Source organism: Falco punctatus (assembly GCF_963210335.1).
Source record: "Falco punctatus genome assembly, chromosome: 3".
Lineage (NCBI taxonomy): Eukaryota > Metazoa > Chordata > Aves > Falconiformes > Falconidae > Falco > Falco punctatus.
This window is the reverse complement of record NC_137582.1, coordinates 1,993,108-2,008,460: the sequence shown is the minus strand read 5'-3', so window position 1 is coordinate 2,008,460 and position 15,353 is coordinate 1,993,108. Positions and strand designations below refer to the sequence as shown.

Below are 15,353 nucleotides of genomic sequence, written 5' to 3'. Positions count from 1 at the left end.
GTACCACTGTTGGGTGACTGTGCCTTGGCAGTCTGAGGTGTGCCTTGAACTGTGATTGGTACAATGCAGCATGAATGGCTGGCTGTTGGCAAGCTAGGTGGAGAAAGACAGCTGGAATTTATGGTCATGTGCATCTGGCATTGCTAGCTTAAAGTAGCTTCAGATACATTTCGTCCTGGAGAGAGGAAAACATGGAGCAAGGAAATGAAACAACCGTCATAAGCCTCAGAAGTTTGTATCAGTTGCCCATACCCAGGCTTATGTCGCTGGTATGTTGCTACCCAGTGCTTGCCGCTTCTTAAATCTTTGAGAATTTAAACCCACTTCTTAAATCTTTGAAAACTGCTGCAAATTCTCCTACTGGTAGGCTTATTTACAAACATTTTTAAAATTTACACATTCTTTAGATGTTTGCCACACTATTAGTAGCCACAGTGATAAGAACTTCAATTTTGTAGGCCACAGAAGAGAATCTACCACCAGACTTCTAAAGGAGCAGTTTTCACATTTCCACTTGTATACAAATTTCTGTTTCAATTTCTGTCTTAATATGAAAGTGCTGTTCTTCTTTTCGTTATGTATACATTAAAACAGTCAAGAAGTAGTATATGTCTTTTACCTGATTCTACTTAATTGCTTTTACTTGGGTAATCTGATGATCGCATTGTAAAAGAATGAAAAGAATATCATAGCAGAGAATATGGTGGTTGTATTCACTTTTTTGATCCTGGGATTTAATTACTTGATAGTAACCTGGATAATATCCACATCTGTATTCCTTATAGTGTGTTTGACACATTGGCAAACTCTGACCATTTTACAGGTTGACATGAAGATAAATGTTGTTTGTTTGCTTATTTTAATTGCATGTTAATTTCTTATAACTCAAGGCACCAAATATTGATTGCTGCAATTGATGGATATCAAAATAACATGAATGGTAGCAAAGAGCAGTTTTGAGAGCACTAAAATCACCCCTCTTTTTGGCTCATAATTGACAAAACTACCTTTACTGGAGTGCAGTAGCACAGAAATTCAGAACACTGCTGATGGAGGGCTGCAAAAACTTAAGTGAAAGGGTTGCTTTTTTCCTATTTATAATGAGGCTTTTAGTGTTCTTATTAAATTATATTTAAGCAGATAAGTATTCAGTTGCTCCTGTAATAGAATGCTTTCTTTTTCACTTGATATTAATTACATGATTAACTTAAAGCTATGAGTCTCTGTATGTAGGGGTTTTTTTGTCTAGTATACTTAAGGGAAATGTTGAACAGATTTTGAGTAAGATGCTGTCACCACCTCCTGTTCTCTTGCATCATCTTCCCTTAAGATTCCTTGAGGTCATTCATTTTTCCATATGCTCTAAGTCAACCAATTTAGTAAGGTCTTTTGGCACATGTACTTGAAAATTTATTTGAGGTTTGGGATTTTTTTTATATTCTCTCCTTTCATGATTTTTCAGACTTTTACATTGTCAGTCTCAGTTTATCAGGCAGAAGGTAGACTATACTGATAAATAGTTGATAAAAAGCTTCAGACAGCTCTTTATTCTTGATATGCACTGGTTTTGGTGAAAGTTTCTGGAGCAGGAGCAGGAGAAATGTAAGTTGTTTCTCATAAGAGGCACAATTTATGTGTAGTACTGTCAGTCTGTTTTAGCTTGAGTAATCTCAAGATACTTTCAAGCCTGTGGAACTGCAACAGTTACTTAATTCTTTCTTATAACCCAGAAGACATATTTCATAATTCTCCCATCTGTGCTGTGCAACTAAACCCCACCCCACCCCCCCAAACAAAGAAAACCCAAGCCAATAGTAAAAGCATGAAATTCTGAGAAGAATTTTATTTTTTATTTTTGAACAAGTCTCAAGATTTGGAAATGTTTTGATGTAAGAAAATTTTCAGGGACGACTTTGCTGTGACTACCGTAAGCTGAAACATGCACATTTAACTTTGCTTGTTTTTTTCCTGAGCATTAAAAACAGAGTTCTCGGCATAATTTTTGTATGTGCCAGTCCTTTGTTTCTCTCTGACATTACAAAGATGATGGCTGACAGATGCTTTGTACCTGTTCTGTTTCACTTAGCACATTTTAATGTACATTATACTCCTGGATATCAGGCTCTATTACCTTTAATTCTCAAAGTTGGAATTCACTGCACGTAACTGAAGGTGCTTAAACTGGGATGCTAGTCACCCTGGGATCCAGAGATGATTCAGGTCTTATGTGAATCTGAACTGTACTCTGAAGAGTAGTTTCTCTGTTCCTTCAATATAGAAGACAAATATTAACTAATTTGAGCGCTCAAGTGTCTAACAGTAGATAAAATGAATCCTAAAAGCTTGGAAGAAGCCTGACTCTGTCCCATGTCTCCATACACCATCAGGCAAGCTCTTTTTGATACACACTGATTTTTCCCTCTATGCGGAGTAGATAGACATCACCAGATGTCTGCTCAGACTCAAAAAAAATATTTAAATGCTACCATGCTGTGCTGTTTGTGAACCAACAGTTTCTTGCAGAAGAGCGAGTTCAAAGTAAATAACTAAAATCTGTCCAATAACAATTGGATAATTCCTCGAGAAGCACAGTGTAAAGAGGTAAAAAACAAGCAAGCAACCCTGAGATTAACAAGAAGGATAAAGACTGGTAGAGACTGATCCTTTTCATTGTATTAAACTAAGCTAGGGTGAAATCTCCTACAATAACTTGATCACTATCTGGAAGTTTCCCCCCTTCACTCTTGGTATCTACTTTTGTTGACTGAAAGTTTTCTTGGGATCTAATCGGTTTGGTCAGTGGAGTCAACAGTTACAGCTGTGAGCAGATGATAGCAAATTTTTGAAATAACTGCAGCAGTAAAGAGGGAAGTCTTAAGCAGGAGATGAGAGTGTGACCTTTTTATGTTGTTATGCATTCTGTGTTCACTATATCTCATTGATTTTATCAGTGTCTCCTCTACAAAAATATGGAAATGGAAAGTTAAGTTGGATTTGTTAAGAATTGTGGATGACTTCTGGTTTTAATTGCTTGAAATACTCATCAAGGAAACATTTTTTGCATGACTTCTGGAGTTTATTTGTTGCGGACAATTTTTTATACCGACTTCTGGCTAGAAAGTGCTAACAATAAAGAATCACAGGAAATGTTAGAGAGTGATTTTTCAATTTATTAAAAGAACAATGAACTTTTGTTTTTAAAAAATAGAACATTTTTCTCTGAAGACATCTCAATACTTCAGCAATTTCATTGAGAGTGATTTAAATTTAAAAGGCTTTTTCAGAGTGTCAGAACACAGCAGAGCAACTTTGTAGAATATGCCTGCTGATACAGTTATACAACAATCAAAAAGGGTGCTTGCAGTGTAACTTCTGTAAAACTATGGCACTTTGACATCTGCCAATCTCAGTAACACAAATGTTGTTGCTTTGCAGCTAGCAGAAATGCCAGCAAATATCCCTCCTTAAAAACAAGTTTATGTGAAGCTGACGGTTTTTTAAGCTTTAGGGATGTAGGCTCTTGAACTTCATTTAATATTCCTGTTTTTCAAAGAGCAGGTGAATATTGGCAAATTAGCTGTGGAATTTAATTATAGCTTCTTTTTAACTTTAGCTTTCTTTTCTAGATCTTCTTGTAGTGAAGAGGAAAAGAGGCAGACCAAAAGGGTCTACTAAGAAGTTTTGTGTGGATGAAGATGTGGCAGAAAATAACCCTGTTCCAAGCGAAGAAACTCCACCTGGGACAGAAGAAGGACTGGAACTGTCTGAAGTCTCACCAGGCAGCTTGGAATGTAAGAAATGCAATCGGAAGTTCTCCAACACACGTCAGCTGAGGAAACATATCTGCATTATTGTTTTAAATGAAGGAGAGGAAGAAGGAGATGGAGGTAAGAAACTAATGGAAAGTGTGTTTCCATCCTGTGACCTGATTGGTAATGACTTGTAATCATCAGAGTTAATTTTAAATGTAATGTAATTGCCTGTTTCTTTTAACAGAAAAAGCATGTTGAAGCAAAACAGAATAAAGTCAGAAAAGGTATTTTAATTTTCAAAAAGGTCAAGATGTTTATTGCACTAATGATTGTTCTAAACTCCCTGAAATGCTTCTTCTGTGTAAGCAACTGTTCTGTTTCTCACAAAGAGGGTTACAGTTTTCCAGTGAGAGGCGCTACTGGCCACATAGGTCAGTATCACGCATTGGTGAGGAAGGATGGCTCTGTGGAGGTGTTTCTGTCCTGTGACTTGGAAAACCTGAATTCTGTCCTGTTCTTTTAATAGATTTAAAGACTGCTTTTCCAGATGGCTCGTTTTACTGTATAAAAAGTAATGCCACACTTACCTCTTCTATTTTACAAAACTTTATGTGAATGACTCATTGGAGAATGAGAGTTCATTGTTTAAATTTAGCTTTAAGATTGCTTTGAATATATTCAGCCTCCCAAAAGTTTTAGAATAGAACAGAATAAAACAGAACATAGGTCCTTCATTTGAAAGGCACCTACAGTGATCAACTAGTCCAACTGCCTGACTACTTCAGGGCTGACCAAAAGTTAAAGCACGTTGTTAAGGGCACTGTCCAAATGCCTCTTAAACACTGACAGGCTTGGGGCACCGACCACCTCTCTAGGAAGCCTGTTTAAAAAGACAACGGTGAATATTCATTTAGACTAGACTATAGACTAGGTCATCCGGTCCAACTGCCTATTTAACTTTGCTCAAAGGGAATGTCAGTATGCATACAAAGGAATAAATTTGTCCAAATTATCTGAGGTTTATGTTTGCGTCAAAATTAGACTTTTGCTTTTGCCTAGTTTCTTAGCATGATATCCTGTTCCTTCTACTTGTAGACAGAATTTGCCCTTGAATTTCCTCCAGTTTTCTGTTAGCCTTTTGTGTCCAGTCTGTTGCCATGATACACAACTACTATGACTATTTTACTTTCAGTGAGATGTAGAGTTCTGTGGCAAAAACTATTTAAAATAGGCTTTCAATATGTTGACAGAGCACAGAAACTTGTTTTGATAAAGTACCTGGTTATTTTTTTAACTATCGTCAGTGGTAGGATTTTTCAAGTGTACATAGTGACCTTTATTCCAGCTGTCTCGTCTCTGACATCACAAGTATCCATGCCCTTTGTGGTTTGTATGTGCTATGTATGGTGTTAATATTTGCATTATTTTGGCGGCAATGTTGCCTTTTCTAATTTTTTTTTTTTAATAAAATCTCAGATCAGAGAATAAGCTCAAATTAACTGTTCTTGATCTTTCAGCTTAGTGCTCCTAAATCTTATCTTGATCAGTTTTGGTATAAAACGCACTGGCAGATTTTTCAAAGGAAGTTGTTCGTCCTTTTCCTTCTTTGAAAACAAAATAGCCTCAATTTTGGACAGATTAAACATTTATTTATTGTCTGGCAAAAGCAAACCTATCAAACAAAGTAAGTTATTCTTGAGCAGCAGCAAATAACAAAGGCTTCTAGTTGTTGGTGACTGGTGCAGCTGGATTGTCTCCAGCCCAAAGCTTCCTGCTTTGACTGCAGACATTGAAGGTGTTGGGGGCTGGTTTTATCCTGAGGGGATAATTCTTCCTTGAATACATCTGAGAAATTCGGTCTTCAGCCAGCTACTGATTACTGAACCATCACAGGAAAACTTTTCACTTTTGGCTTTGCCATATGAACCGCTTTGGGACAACTTTTCAATTTCTGAATACGTAGATGAAACTAGCTTGTGAATTATTATTATCCTTTAAGAAAATGTGGTTACATTGAGTAGCTCAAAACTTTGTGAGGAGTGGACAAGAACAATATGGTCTGTGCCTAGGACTGTTTGCCATACTTGTGTCGCTTTACCAGCTCAGAAAACATGTTCTTTAAAATTTGAGCTCTTGGTGTTGAATTGCTATCGGATTCAATTTTCATTATGAAGAAAGTTTTGAGGATGATGGGTTATCCTTCGAAATGTGAACAAGAAAAGTCTAAACTTGAAAAGACAAGCAAAGAATTAAATTACAAATGTGTTTATTTGTTTGTGTATTTTCATGAGGACCTTCTAATGATATAAAATTTTTTTAAAAAAAAAATTCTTACCCAAATGCACCAAGATTCTTAGTTTTCAAAGTTGGTGTCAGAGTCCCTGAACTAGAGGTTTCACCCATATCGTTAGCAACTGAAAGCTGTTAAACTCATTAATTTTTCTAAGTGCATTACAGAGCTGTCCGGTCTTCAAGTTTTCAGTATGTTCTGTGTTAATGAGTTTAAGAGCATTAGTACATAGTCTGTAAAACAGTACTTCTGCTCGTTTCTTAAACCCGATGCTGCTCATTCCATTGGGGAATAATAGTTCTGTATAACCTCTTGCATAAGGTTTATGATTTAGAAATCTTCATATTTGCATTTAGATTATTCTTATCCTGTCTGAGTTGTAACTAACAGACTAACTAGACTATATGGAAATTGCTTACACATCTGGTCAGGCTTATTCTTCTCAGCAGCTCTGCTGTAACTGTTTTGAGATGGAGGACCAAAACTATAGGTGGTGTTCAATACACAAAAGCATCCCTGGTTTATACCACGGCACGAATTTTTATTATTTTTTTTTTCTGTTCTGTTCTCTTCTTAATGATTCCTCAGATTATGTTTGATTTTTCTGACTACTGCTGAGTATTGAACTTACATTTTCAGGGAACTATTTAGAAAGACAGTCAGATCTTTCCTGTTGCTTAAGAGTCAGTTTAGAGCCCATTGCTTTATCGTAAACTTTTTTGTGTATGTGCTTTGTTTTGCGTTTATTGTCACTGTAGGTAGGAGTATGTTTCAGACTAGCACCTGTCTGCATATGTGTTTATGCACGAGATTTTCTAAGCTGTAATTATACCCAGGAAAGATCAAGTCAGTGCTTTAGGGGGAGCCTGTGGAGCCACACAGGGTTAGCTGCATTGCTTCTAGGCCTCGTTGACTGTGTTAACTAGAGCTCTGTCTATAATGGCCATTTAGAAACGTAGCATGTGGGAGCCTTAATCTCGTTTAATTCCAAGTTATTCTGTCACCAGTTACTGATTATTGAAAGACCTTTCCGTAGCTTCATTGTCCTCAAATGGAGTTGAATCTTAAGTGTATCATACACAGACAGTGGTGTAGCTGACTCAGCACATAGTATTGCAGTTTACACTGGGTATTTATTTTGTGTCTGTGTTTTTGTGTGTTTATAATTTTCAACAAATACTTCAGTTACTTAAGCAGATGTGGTTGATAATAACATTTTCTAGTGTAAACTATCCCTGAGACAAAAACATCTTGAAATCACACTTATTTTGGTGTATGTGAGGAAAAGAGCACTGAAATTTCTATTTCAATGAGATTTCTCTATTACTGAAGTTCTTAGAGCTAAATGGAGAATTTTACTGAGGATCTCTGAACCTTCCAGAGGTACGTTATCTTCTCTTGCATTTCAGACACAGTAGTTAAAAGTAGCTAAAAATCATTAAAAGCTTTGACTGCAAGTTCTTCAGTCGTAGGCATTGACCTCTTGCCTAATACATAAGGGTTGTTTTTTCCCCCACTTTTATCCATGTCTTTCCAACTTGAAAATACTTTTATCTGGTTTTCTAATGCTTCTGAGATTTTTCTGTAGTATTTTTTTTTACTGCTTTCTCATGTTATTTAATTTGTTGCAAAGTTTAGCACTAAATGGACAACGGATTAAAAATCAAGAATGTTTCCACTTTGCACCAGATCTGGCTGGGATGGAGTTAATTTTCTTTGTAGCAGCTCATAGAATCATAGAGTCATTGAGCGTGGAAAAGGCCTTTGAGATCATCAAGTCCAACCATTAACCCAGGACTGCCAAGTCCACCACTAAACCATATCTCTAAGCACATTTTTTGAATGCTTCCAGGGATGGTGATTCCACCACCTCCCTGGGCGGCCTGTTCCAGTGCTTGACCACCCTTTCAGTGAAGAAATTTTTCCTAATATCCAATCTAAACCTCCCCTGGGGCAACTTGGGTCCATTTTCTCTTGTCCTGTTGGCTGTTACCTGGGAGAAGAGACCGACCCCCACCTGCCTACAGCCCCCTGTCAGGTAGCTGTAAGGAACAATAAGGTCCCTCCTGAGCCTCCTTTTCTCCAGACTGAACAACCCCAGTTCCCTCAGCTTCTCCTCAGGAGACTTGTGCTCCAGACCCTGCACCAGCTTTGCTGCTCTTCTCTGGCACACGCTCCAACACCTCAATTTCTTTGTTGAAGTGAGGGCCCCAAAACTGAACACAGGATTTGAGGTGCGGCCTCACCAGTGCCAAGTACAGGGGGACCATCACCGCCCCTGTCCTGCTGGCCACACTGTCTCTGATACAGGCCAGGATGCCATTGGCCTCCTTGGCCACCTGGGCATCCGAGTGCAGGACCTGGCACTTCTGCTTGTTGAATTCCATACAGTTGGCATTGGCCCATCAGTCCAGCCTGTCCAGGTCCCTCTGCAGAGCCTTCCTACCCTCAAGCAGATCAACACTCCTGTCCAGCTTGGTGTTGTCTGCAAATGTCCTGAGGGTGCACTCAATGCCCCTGTCCAGATCATCGATAAAGACATTAACCAGGACTGGCCCCAGTACTGAGCCCTGGGGCACACCACTTGTGACCGGCCACCAGCTGGATGTAACTCCATCCACCACCCCTCTTTGGGCTCGGCAAACCAGCCAGCTTTTAACCCAGCACAGAGCACACCCATCCGAGCCATGAGCTGCCAGTGTCTCCAGGAGATGCTGTGGGAGATGGTGTCAAAGGCTTTACTGAGGTCCAGGTCGACAACATCCACAGCCTTTCCCTCATCCATTAAGTGGGTCACCTTGTCATAGAAGGAGATCAGGTTTGTCAAGAAGGACTTGCCTTTTATAAACCCACGCTGGCTGGGCCTGAAACCCTGGCTGTCCTGTATGTGCCATGTGATGATGCTCAGGATGATCTGCTCCATAACCTTGCCTGGCACTGAGGTCAGGCTGACAGGCCTGTAGTTCCCCAGATCCTCCTTCCAACCCTTCTCGTAGACGGGCATCACATTGGCTGACCTCCAGCCTCTGGGACCTCTCCAGTTAGCCAGGACTGCTGATAAATGATGGAGAGCAACTTGGTAAGCTCTTCTGTCAGCTCCCTCAGTATGCTCAGGTGGATCCCATCGGGCCCCATTGACTTGTGCATGTCTAAGTGGAGCAGCAGGTCACTAATTGTTCCCTCCTGGACTGTGGGGACTTCATTCTGCTCCTCCCTGTCCCTGTCTTCAAACACAGGGGGCTGAGTACCCTGACAGTAACTGGTCCTGCTATTAAAGACTGAGATAAAGAAGGCATCAGGACCTCAGCCTTTTCCTCATCCTTTGTGGGAATGTTCCCCACCACAATCAGTAACGGATGGAGATTATCCTTGGCCTTCCTTTTGTTTCTAATGTATTTGTAAAAACATTTTTGTTCTTTTATGGCAGTAGCCAGCTTAAGTTCTAGCTGGGCTTTCACCTTTCTAATTTTCTCCCTGCATAGCTAATGACATCCTTATAGTCCTCTAGAGTTGCTTGCCCCTTCTTCCAAAGGTAGTAAATTCTTTTTTTCCCTGAATTCTCTTTTTTTCCCCTGATGTGGTGTTTTTGATTTGTGACCAAAATAATGCTGATGACACACTAATTTTTAGTTGTTGGTAAAGTATGCTAAACATATAAATAATGGAAAAAATATATTGATATTCCATGTGATATTCTTTATTGAGAGAAAAATAATACATGAATTGAGCTGCAGATACAGTATTAGGAAAGGTTTCCAATTGATAAAATGTTTTGCTGCCTTTTATAGATCCACAAAGGGAGTGTTGAAATCCTTATCAAATTGGACATTTAAAATTAAAATGAATAAATCACTCAGAACTCTATTGAACCTGCAGTATATATTGGTCAGAGGAAAAACTGGTGGATATAACAGGCCTTTGCTGCTCTCTGCTTGCGTGATCAGTGATCCACACTGACCTCCCAGAGGTCGGAATCTCGTTGATAGTTCTCCCACTCTTTCAGGAGTCACCAAGCCTTACTGGTTACTGACATCTTCTGTGCATCGAATTAAATCGTTTGATGCATAATGATTACCTTCACCTTGTGAGCCAATTCACTAAAACAGCACGAAAAAAGTGTTACTTTTTTGCACCTGCGGCGGGCTGGCCATGCCGGGGGCAGGTGCCCCCCTGCCCGCTCTGTCCCTGCCCTCCTCAGCCGGGCAGGGGGGAGAGAATGTAACGACAGGCCCGTGGGTCGGGGTGGGGGCAGGGAGAGATCGCTCCCCAGTGACCGGCACAGGCAAAACCCAGGTCCGCCCCGGGGACAGTCAGAGCGGGACGGTGAGAAATAAAGCCGAACCTTAAAGCCCCTTCCGCAGCGCTCCCTTCTCCCCGGGCGCAGCTCGGCTCCTGCCCGTCCCTGCCCCCTCCCAGCAGCAGCGCAGGGCTCTGGGCAATGAGGGCCGCGCTCAGCTTATCGCTCCTCGTCTCCCCCGCTCCTCCTTCCTCTCTTTCCCTGCCGCAGCGTGTCCCCCCCGCGGGCGCAGCCCCCCCGGCCCGGCCGGCCCCAGCCCCCCCGCCCCCGGGGGCACAGGCCCTGCCCCAGCCCGGCCCCGGCCCGGGCTCCTCCCCGCGGGGCCACGGGCCCTGCCCGGAGCTGCCCCGGCGCCGCTGCCCGCGGGTCACAGCCCCCTGCGGGCACCCCCTGCCCCGGGGGGGGCCCTGCCCGGGCTGCGGGGGGGGAGCCGCTCCCCCGGGGGCTCCGCGGGCCGGGGGCGCCGTGGGCTGGGGGGGAATCTCTGCTCCGGGCCGGGAGCGGCTCCGGCCCCTCCGGCGCTGCCCGGGGGCTGCAGGGCCGCGGCTCCCGCACATCCCGCTCCTCTCCCGCTGCACGTTGTTGTGCGGGTTGTTCCCGCTTCTTCAATACGGTCTCTCAGAGGCGCTGCCGCCGGCGCTGAGGGGCTCGGCCTGGGCCGGCCGCGGGGCCATCCTGCAGCGGGTCCATCCCAGCCGTGTGTCCATCCCAGCGGTGGGTCCATCTAACAGTGGCTGGAACTGGCCCCGTGTGACACAGGGAAGCTTCTGGCAGCTTCTCACGGAAGCCCCCCCTGTACCACACCCCCTAACTCCTACCCCCCAACTACCAAAACCTTGCCATGCAAACCCAATACAGCACAGAATTAAAATATGTCTGTTGTGCTTACAAATCCGAATTGTACATGCTCTCTTCAGGAGGGGGCAAATTTGCTTAGGAAAGTTGCTGTGATTCAAGCAGAGCTGTGTCTACACCTGTTTATTTTTATTTGGTTAAAACAAATTAATGTTTTTGACTAATGATTTGGATCTGGCTGGCTGGTGGTGGTGCTGCCATCCTTTCTCTTTATCGGAAGACAAAACTGGAGGTGTTGAGGTTGCTCCTGGACAGCCATGTGTCTTTACTGTGTCTGCCCCCAGCCAGAAAACAGGGCTGCTTCAGCCTCTGCCGCTGGGGCGGGATGGGTTCAAGGCTTTTGGCTGTTGCTGGATTGAAGCAGTTCCCCAGCAGCTGCCTCTAAGGTCAGTTGTTTTGGGAGGCAGGCAACAGGTAATTATTTTAACCACCATCCCTCTCCCACACCACAGCATAGCTGAATCGCTGACAGATAGAAGGGAGGACATTTGATGGCTGGGGAATGGGATTTGGGTGGAAGGCAGATTACAGCAGTGGACAGGTTCTCTTCTCAGGAGTGAACCATTCATTCCTACTGAATTGGGAGCCTGCATAATTCTTAAAGATGGCACTTTTGGCCTTAGTTTAAAATAGTTTTGCCATTCAGTTAGATTCTGATTTGAATGAATTCTTTCTGTGAGTTGTATGTCAATTTGTGCAGGAGAACCGATTTCACGTGTTCATTTTGAATGGCCAGTTTACTTTTTTTTCCAAGCTGCTCTCTTGCTACTATGAAATACCGACATCTTGTAGGGTATAAAAAAATAGTAATTTGAATGAATAGTAGTTTAAAAACGTGCCAGTTGAGGATGTGTAGCTGTGCCTGCAGAATGTTGTGCATCCAGTTATGAATGTAGAGAGCAATACCTTCAATTAATGACTGAAATAAAATCATGGGACAGATGAACAATCCAGTTTGACGGGAGTCTGCAAGCAGCGATTGATTCAGAGTTGACAGTAGCTTTACTTGCCAACACAGACATGACCATTTCTTAGATGTGTTAGAAGGCACAGGCATGGTGCTGTATTTCTTGCACAAACAGAAACAGGCATTTAAAATGCCTGTAGCTAAGTAGGGGAGGTCAGTTTATTTGTCTGTTGAATCAAAGTCAGCTGACAAAGTGCTAAGCTGACTGCTTAGCAAGGGAGATGCAAAGTGAGGCAGTTTGTGTAAATAAATCTGTTTAGGAGCAAGCATTACTGCTTGGAGAAACTTTGCTTATCTATGCTAAATTGCATATACTCAATTTTCTGATAAACCATCTTAAAAATCACTTGTGGGTGTTCCTTTATAATTCAACAAGAACTGTTACATTGTACAGGTTGTCCTAGCTGTGAGAGACAAAACACTTTGACAATTTTTTTCCAAGAAGACAACTAAATTACTCATGATATGCTACCATATTATGGAAAGACAGTCTGAGCCCTGTGGTCAAAGTTGAAGCTCTTGTTTTTCATTAAAATGTGCTTTTGTCTCCCTCTTAATCCTTCCTTAAAGCACACCTTCTAGTTCAGGGTTTTTTGGTATAGAGAGAGTTCAGGAAGAAAGCAGTTGTCATTGGGAGTTAAGATTTTTTTTTGTTTGGTGATTTGCTGGGGAATGTTGGTTCTGGCTTTTTTTTAAAGTCTCTTTCAGGTACACATAGACTATGAAATAGTTATGTTTGTAGCAAAAAGTATTGGCAATGTGTGCAGCCCCAGCTCCTTACCAACAAACAGTTTCTGGAAGATGCTTGTTCCTTCTCCAGAAGGGGAAGAATGGGGCTACTGTCATCAATGTCCATCAGATTAGTGAATAAATTTTCACATTTAAGTGTCAAAACTTGAGTTGACCACTCGGTAGAGAGGAGACAATTTTTTAATTTTTTTTTTATCATGTGAGTGTTGAGAAGGTTCATACAACTATTCAGTGCTAATTGAAGATGTATGATCAGCAAATAAGTTGGATTTTCTCACTTGCCTGTTTTTGGCCAATATATGTATGGTGGGTTTTTTTTCCTATTAATGTAATTTGCATGGCACTCAATACCTTCCTTGCATCTTTGCAGACGCTGAGTGTAGTCCTCCTGTTAGCTGCTGGATGTTCTCAGCTCGTATTGAGAAGATGGAAATTGAGATTCAGTCCTTTGTTTGAAGTACTTACCAGCTTTGGGGTTTTAAAGAAAATATTTTCACATGGGTATAATCTTCATATTTATGCTTAGCATCCATGTACAAGTTTTCTATGAATATGCAATAGAAACTTTGTAGTAAAGAAATATTTTTATTTTGCATTTCTGTATATTATTTTAAAATCTTTTTGAATAGCATTTTTGGATGTCTGTTGAAAGCAGGGTGTCACAGTGAACTATATTTATTGTAACATGTCTGTTCTTTTCTAGAGCTCTTATCCTTGGTTGAAGCAAAGGAACTAGCAAACTGATCTGCCTGATAGAGGCACATTATGAAAGAAAACCAGCGTGAAACGTTTGTTAGCTTGTGACTATGGTAGTAGTTAATCATTAGTGTGGATCACTAACAAACTAAAGTCTGTGTTTTGTCCTTTTCTTCCTCTTCCTCTTCTTCTTTTCTTCCTTTTCTTCATTTTCTAGTAGAATTCCAGTATTCAAAATTGATGGAGTTAACAGGTTAACATGAAGAGCATGAAAAGGCAATAAAATGGCTTTGTTGTTTGGTTTCAACTACTTTAGTTCCTCATTAAACTGACTAACTCTTACTTTGTCATAGTTAGAAAGGAGAATTTAGGAGTAGGGTGCTTGGATTCTGTTTGCATGCCTACTAGGAATTTGTTGTGTGATCCCAAGGAAAATGGAAAAAATTCTGTTGTCCTTATCACAGCTTTCCTTTCAATCTATAGTTCTGGATTTCTTTTAGCTAAAACATGCAAAAAATGACTTGGAGTTTTGTCCACAGGTATATAAAATCTTAACTCCCCCAACAGTATCACTAACTCTTGCTGTCCACTGAACAAAACCAGAGTAATAAACCCAGTTAATACTTGTATTTGTTATGTAGCAGTACGTGAAGCAGCCTCAGGGAAACACAATTTAATGAAAAGTTGACATTCTTTGTGTATTCTGATTCTTTGTGAGCAGACTTTCTTCTGTTGTCTGACCTGGTCCTGCTGTGAAATATGTGATGATTCATTGTATTGTTGATAATAAACTAACAGAGGCTGTTTCTTGAGGAAATGTGGAAAAATGTGTTTGTTTCCCCCATGCTCCTTCATCATGCCAAAAGAAAACACTGCAGAAGCAGTTTCTTGTCGAAGGGGACAATACAAGAATTTAAAGAGAAATTTAAAGAGAAATATTTTCCTTATATTCAAATACCCCTTTAAAGTATTGCAGAGAAGTGTTGGTGTTACAATTATATAGTTTCAATATCAGTCAGTAATTTACAACTATATTAAGGAGTTAAGTGGGGATGTGATGAGAACCTTCATACCTATAAAGTAGCAATATTTTCCAAAATAATAGAAATCGAATGAGGAAAAGGTAGTTGAGAAGAGGCATATATCAAGGAATTTCTCTAACAAAATTGAAAAAATCATTAGCAGGTACTGAAAAGCAGGGGCAGGGCTCTCAAGATAATTTTGTATCATCTCGAAATGGGAAGCTGGGGCCAAAACGTTGCTAATGACTCGGTAGAAAGATAGCTTGCTAACAGTGTGTGAACTCAGTTTGCTCTGTGATTGTTGCTCATGCTTGGTATTGTAAATATGAATTTCAAATGTACAGATTAGCATCAAGTCATTAATCGTTGTTAGTATACATACTTCTGCCTCAATATGCCTGAGAAATCTAAACTAATTCCTACATACCTTGTTTCCTTCTGGGTTTGTATCGGGTGAAGAGCTTGCAGTTTATCCAGGTGGTAATTACATGATCAGTCCTAACTATGCTACTCTAGTTTGTGCTTGTGTCCTTCATTTTTTTAAGGAACAGACAGTACTCTTTAACCCTTTGTTTCATTAAGGGTAAGACCATGGGAACAGTCTTGTTTGAATCTCAGATGAATATTAACAAAATATTACTGAAATTAAACCACAGCCATTTCCATATAGCATGTCTTTCCACTGTTTTGCTATTTGCATGTCATAAACTCTAGACACACTACA

The 15,353-nt window shown here is 41.0% G+C and overlaps 1 protein-coding gene across 6 annotated transcripts in view; it reads left to right on the top strand.

Annotated features, from left to right (window-relative positions):
• Positions 1–15,353, top strand: part of ZFAT (zinc finger and AT-hook domain containing) — a 279,097-nt gene that overhangs the window by 67,085 nt on the left and 196,659 nt on the right. For all 6 annotated transcript variants that reach the window (XM_080377864.1, XM_080377866.1, XM_080377863.1 and 3 more), the window contains exon 3: positions 3,627–3,887. In XM_080377864.1, the coding sequence (XP_080233990.1) occupies positions 3,627–3,887 (261 nt within the window). The remainder of the gene's footprint in view (positions 1–3,626; positions 3,888–15,353) is intronic.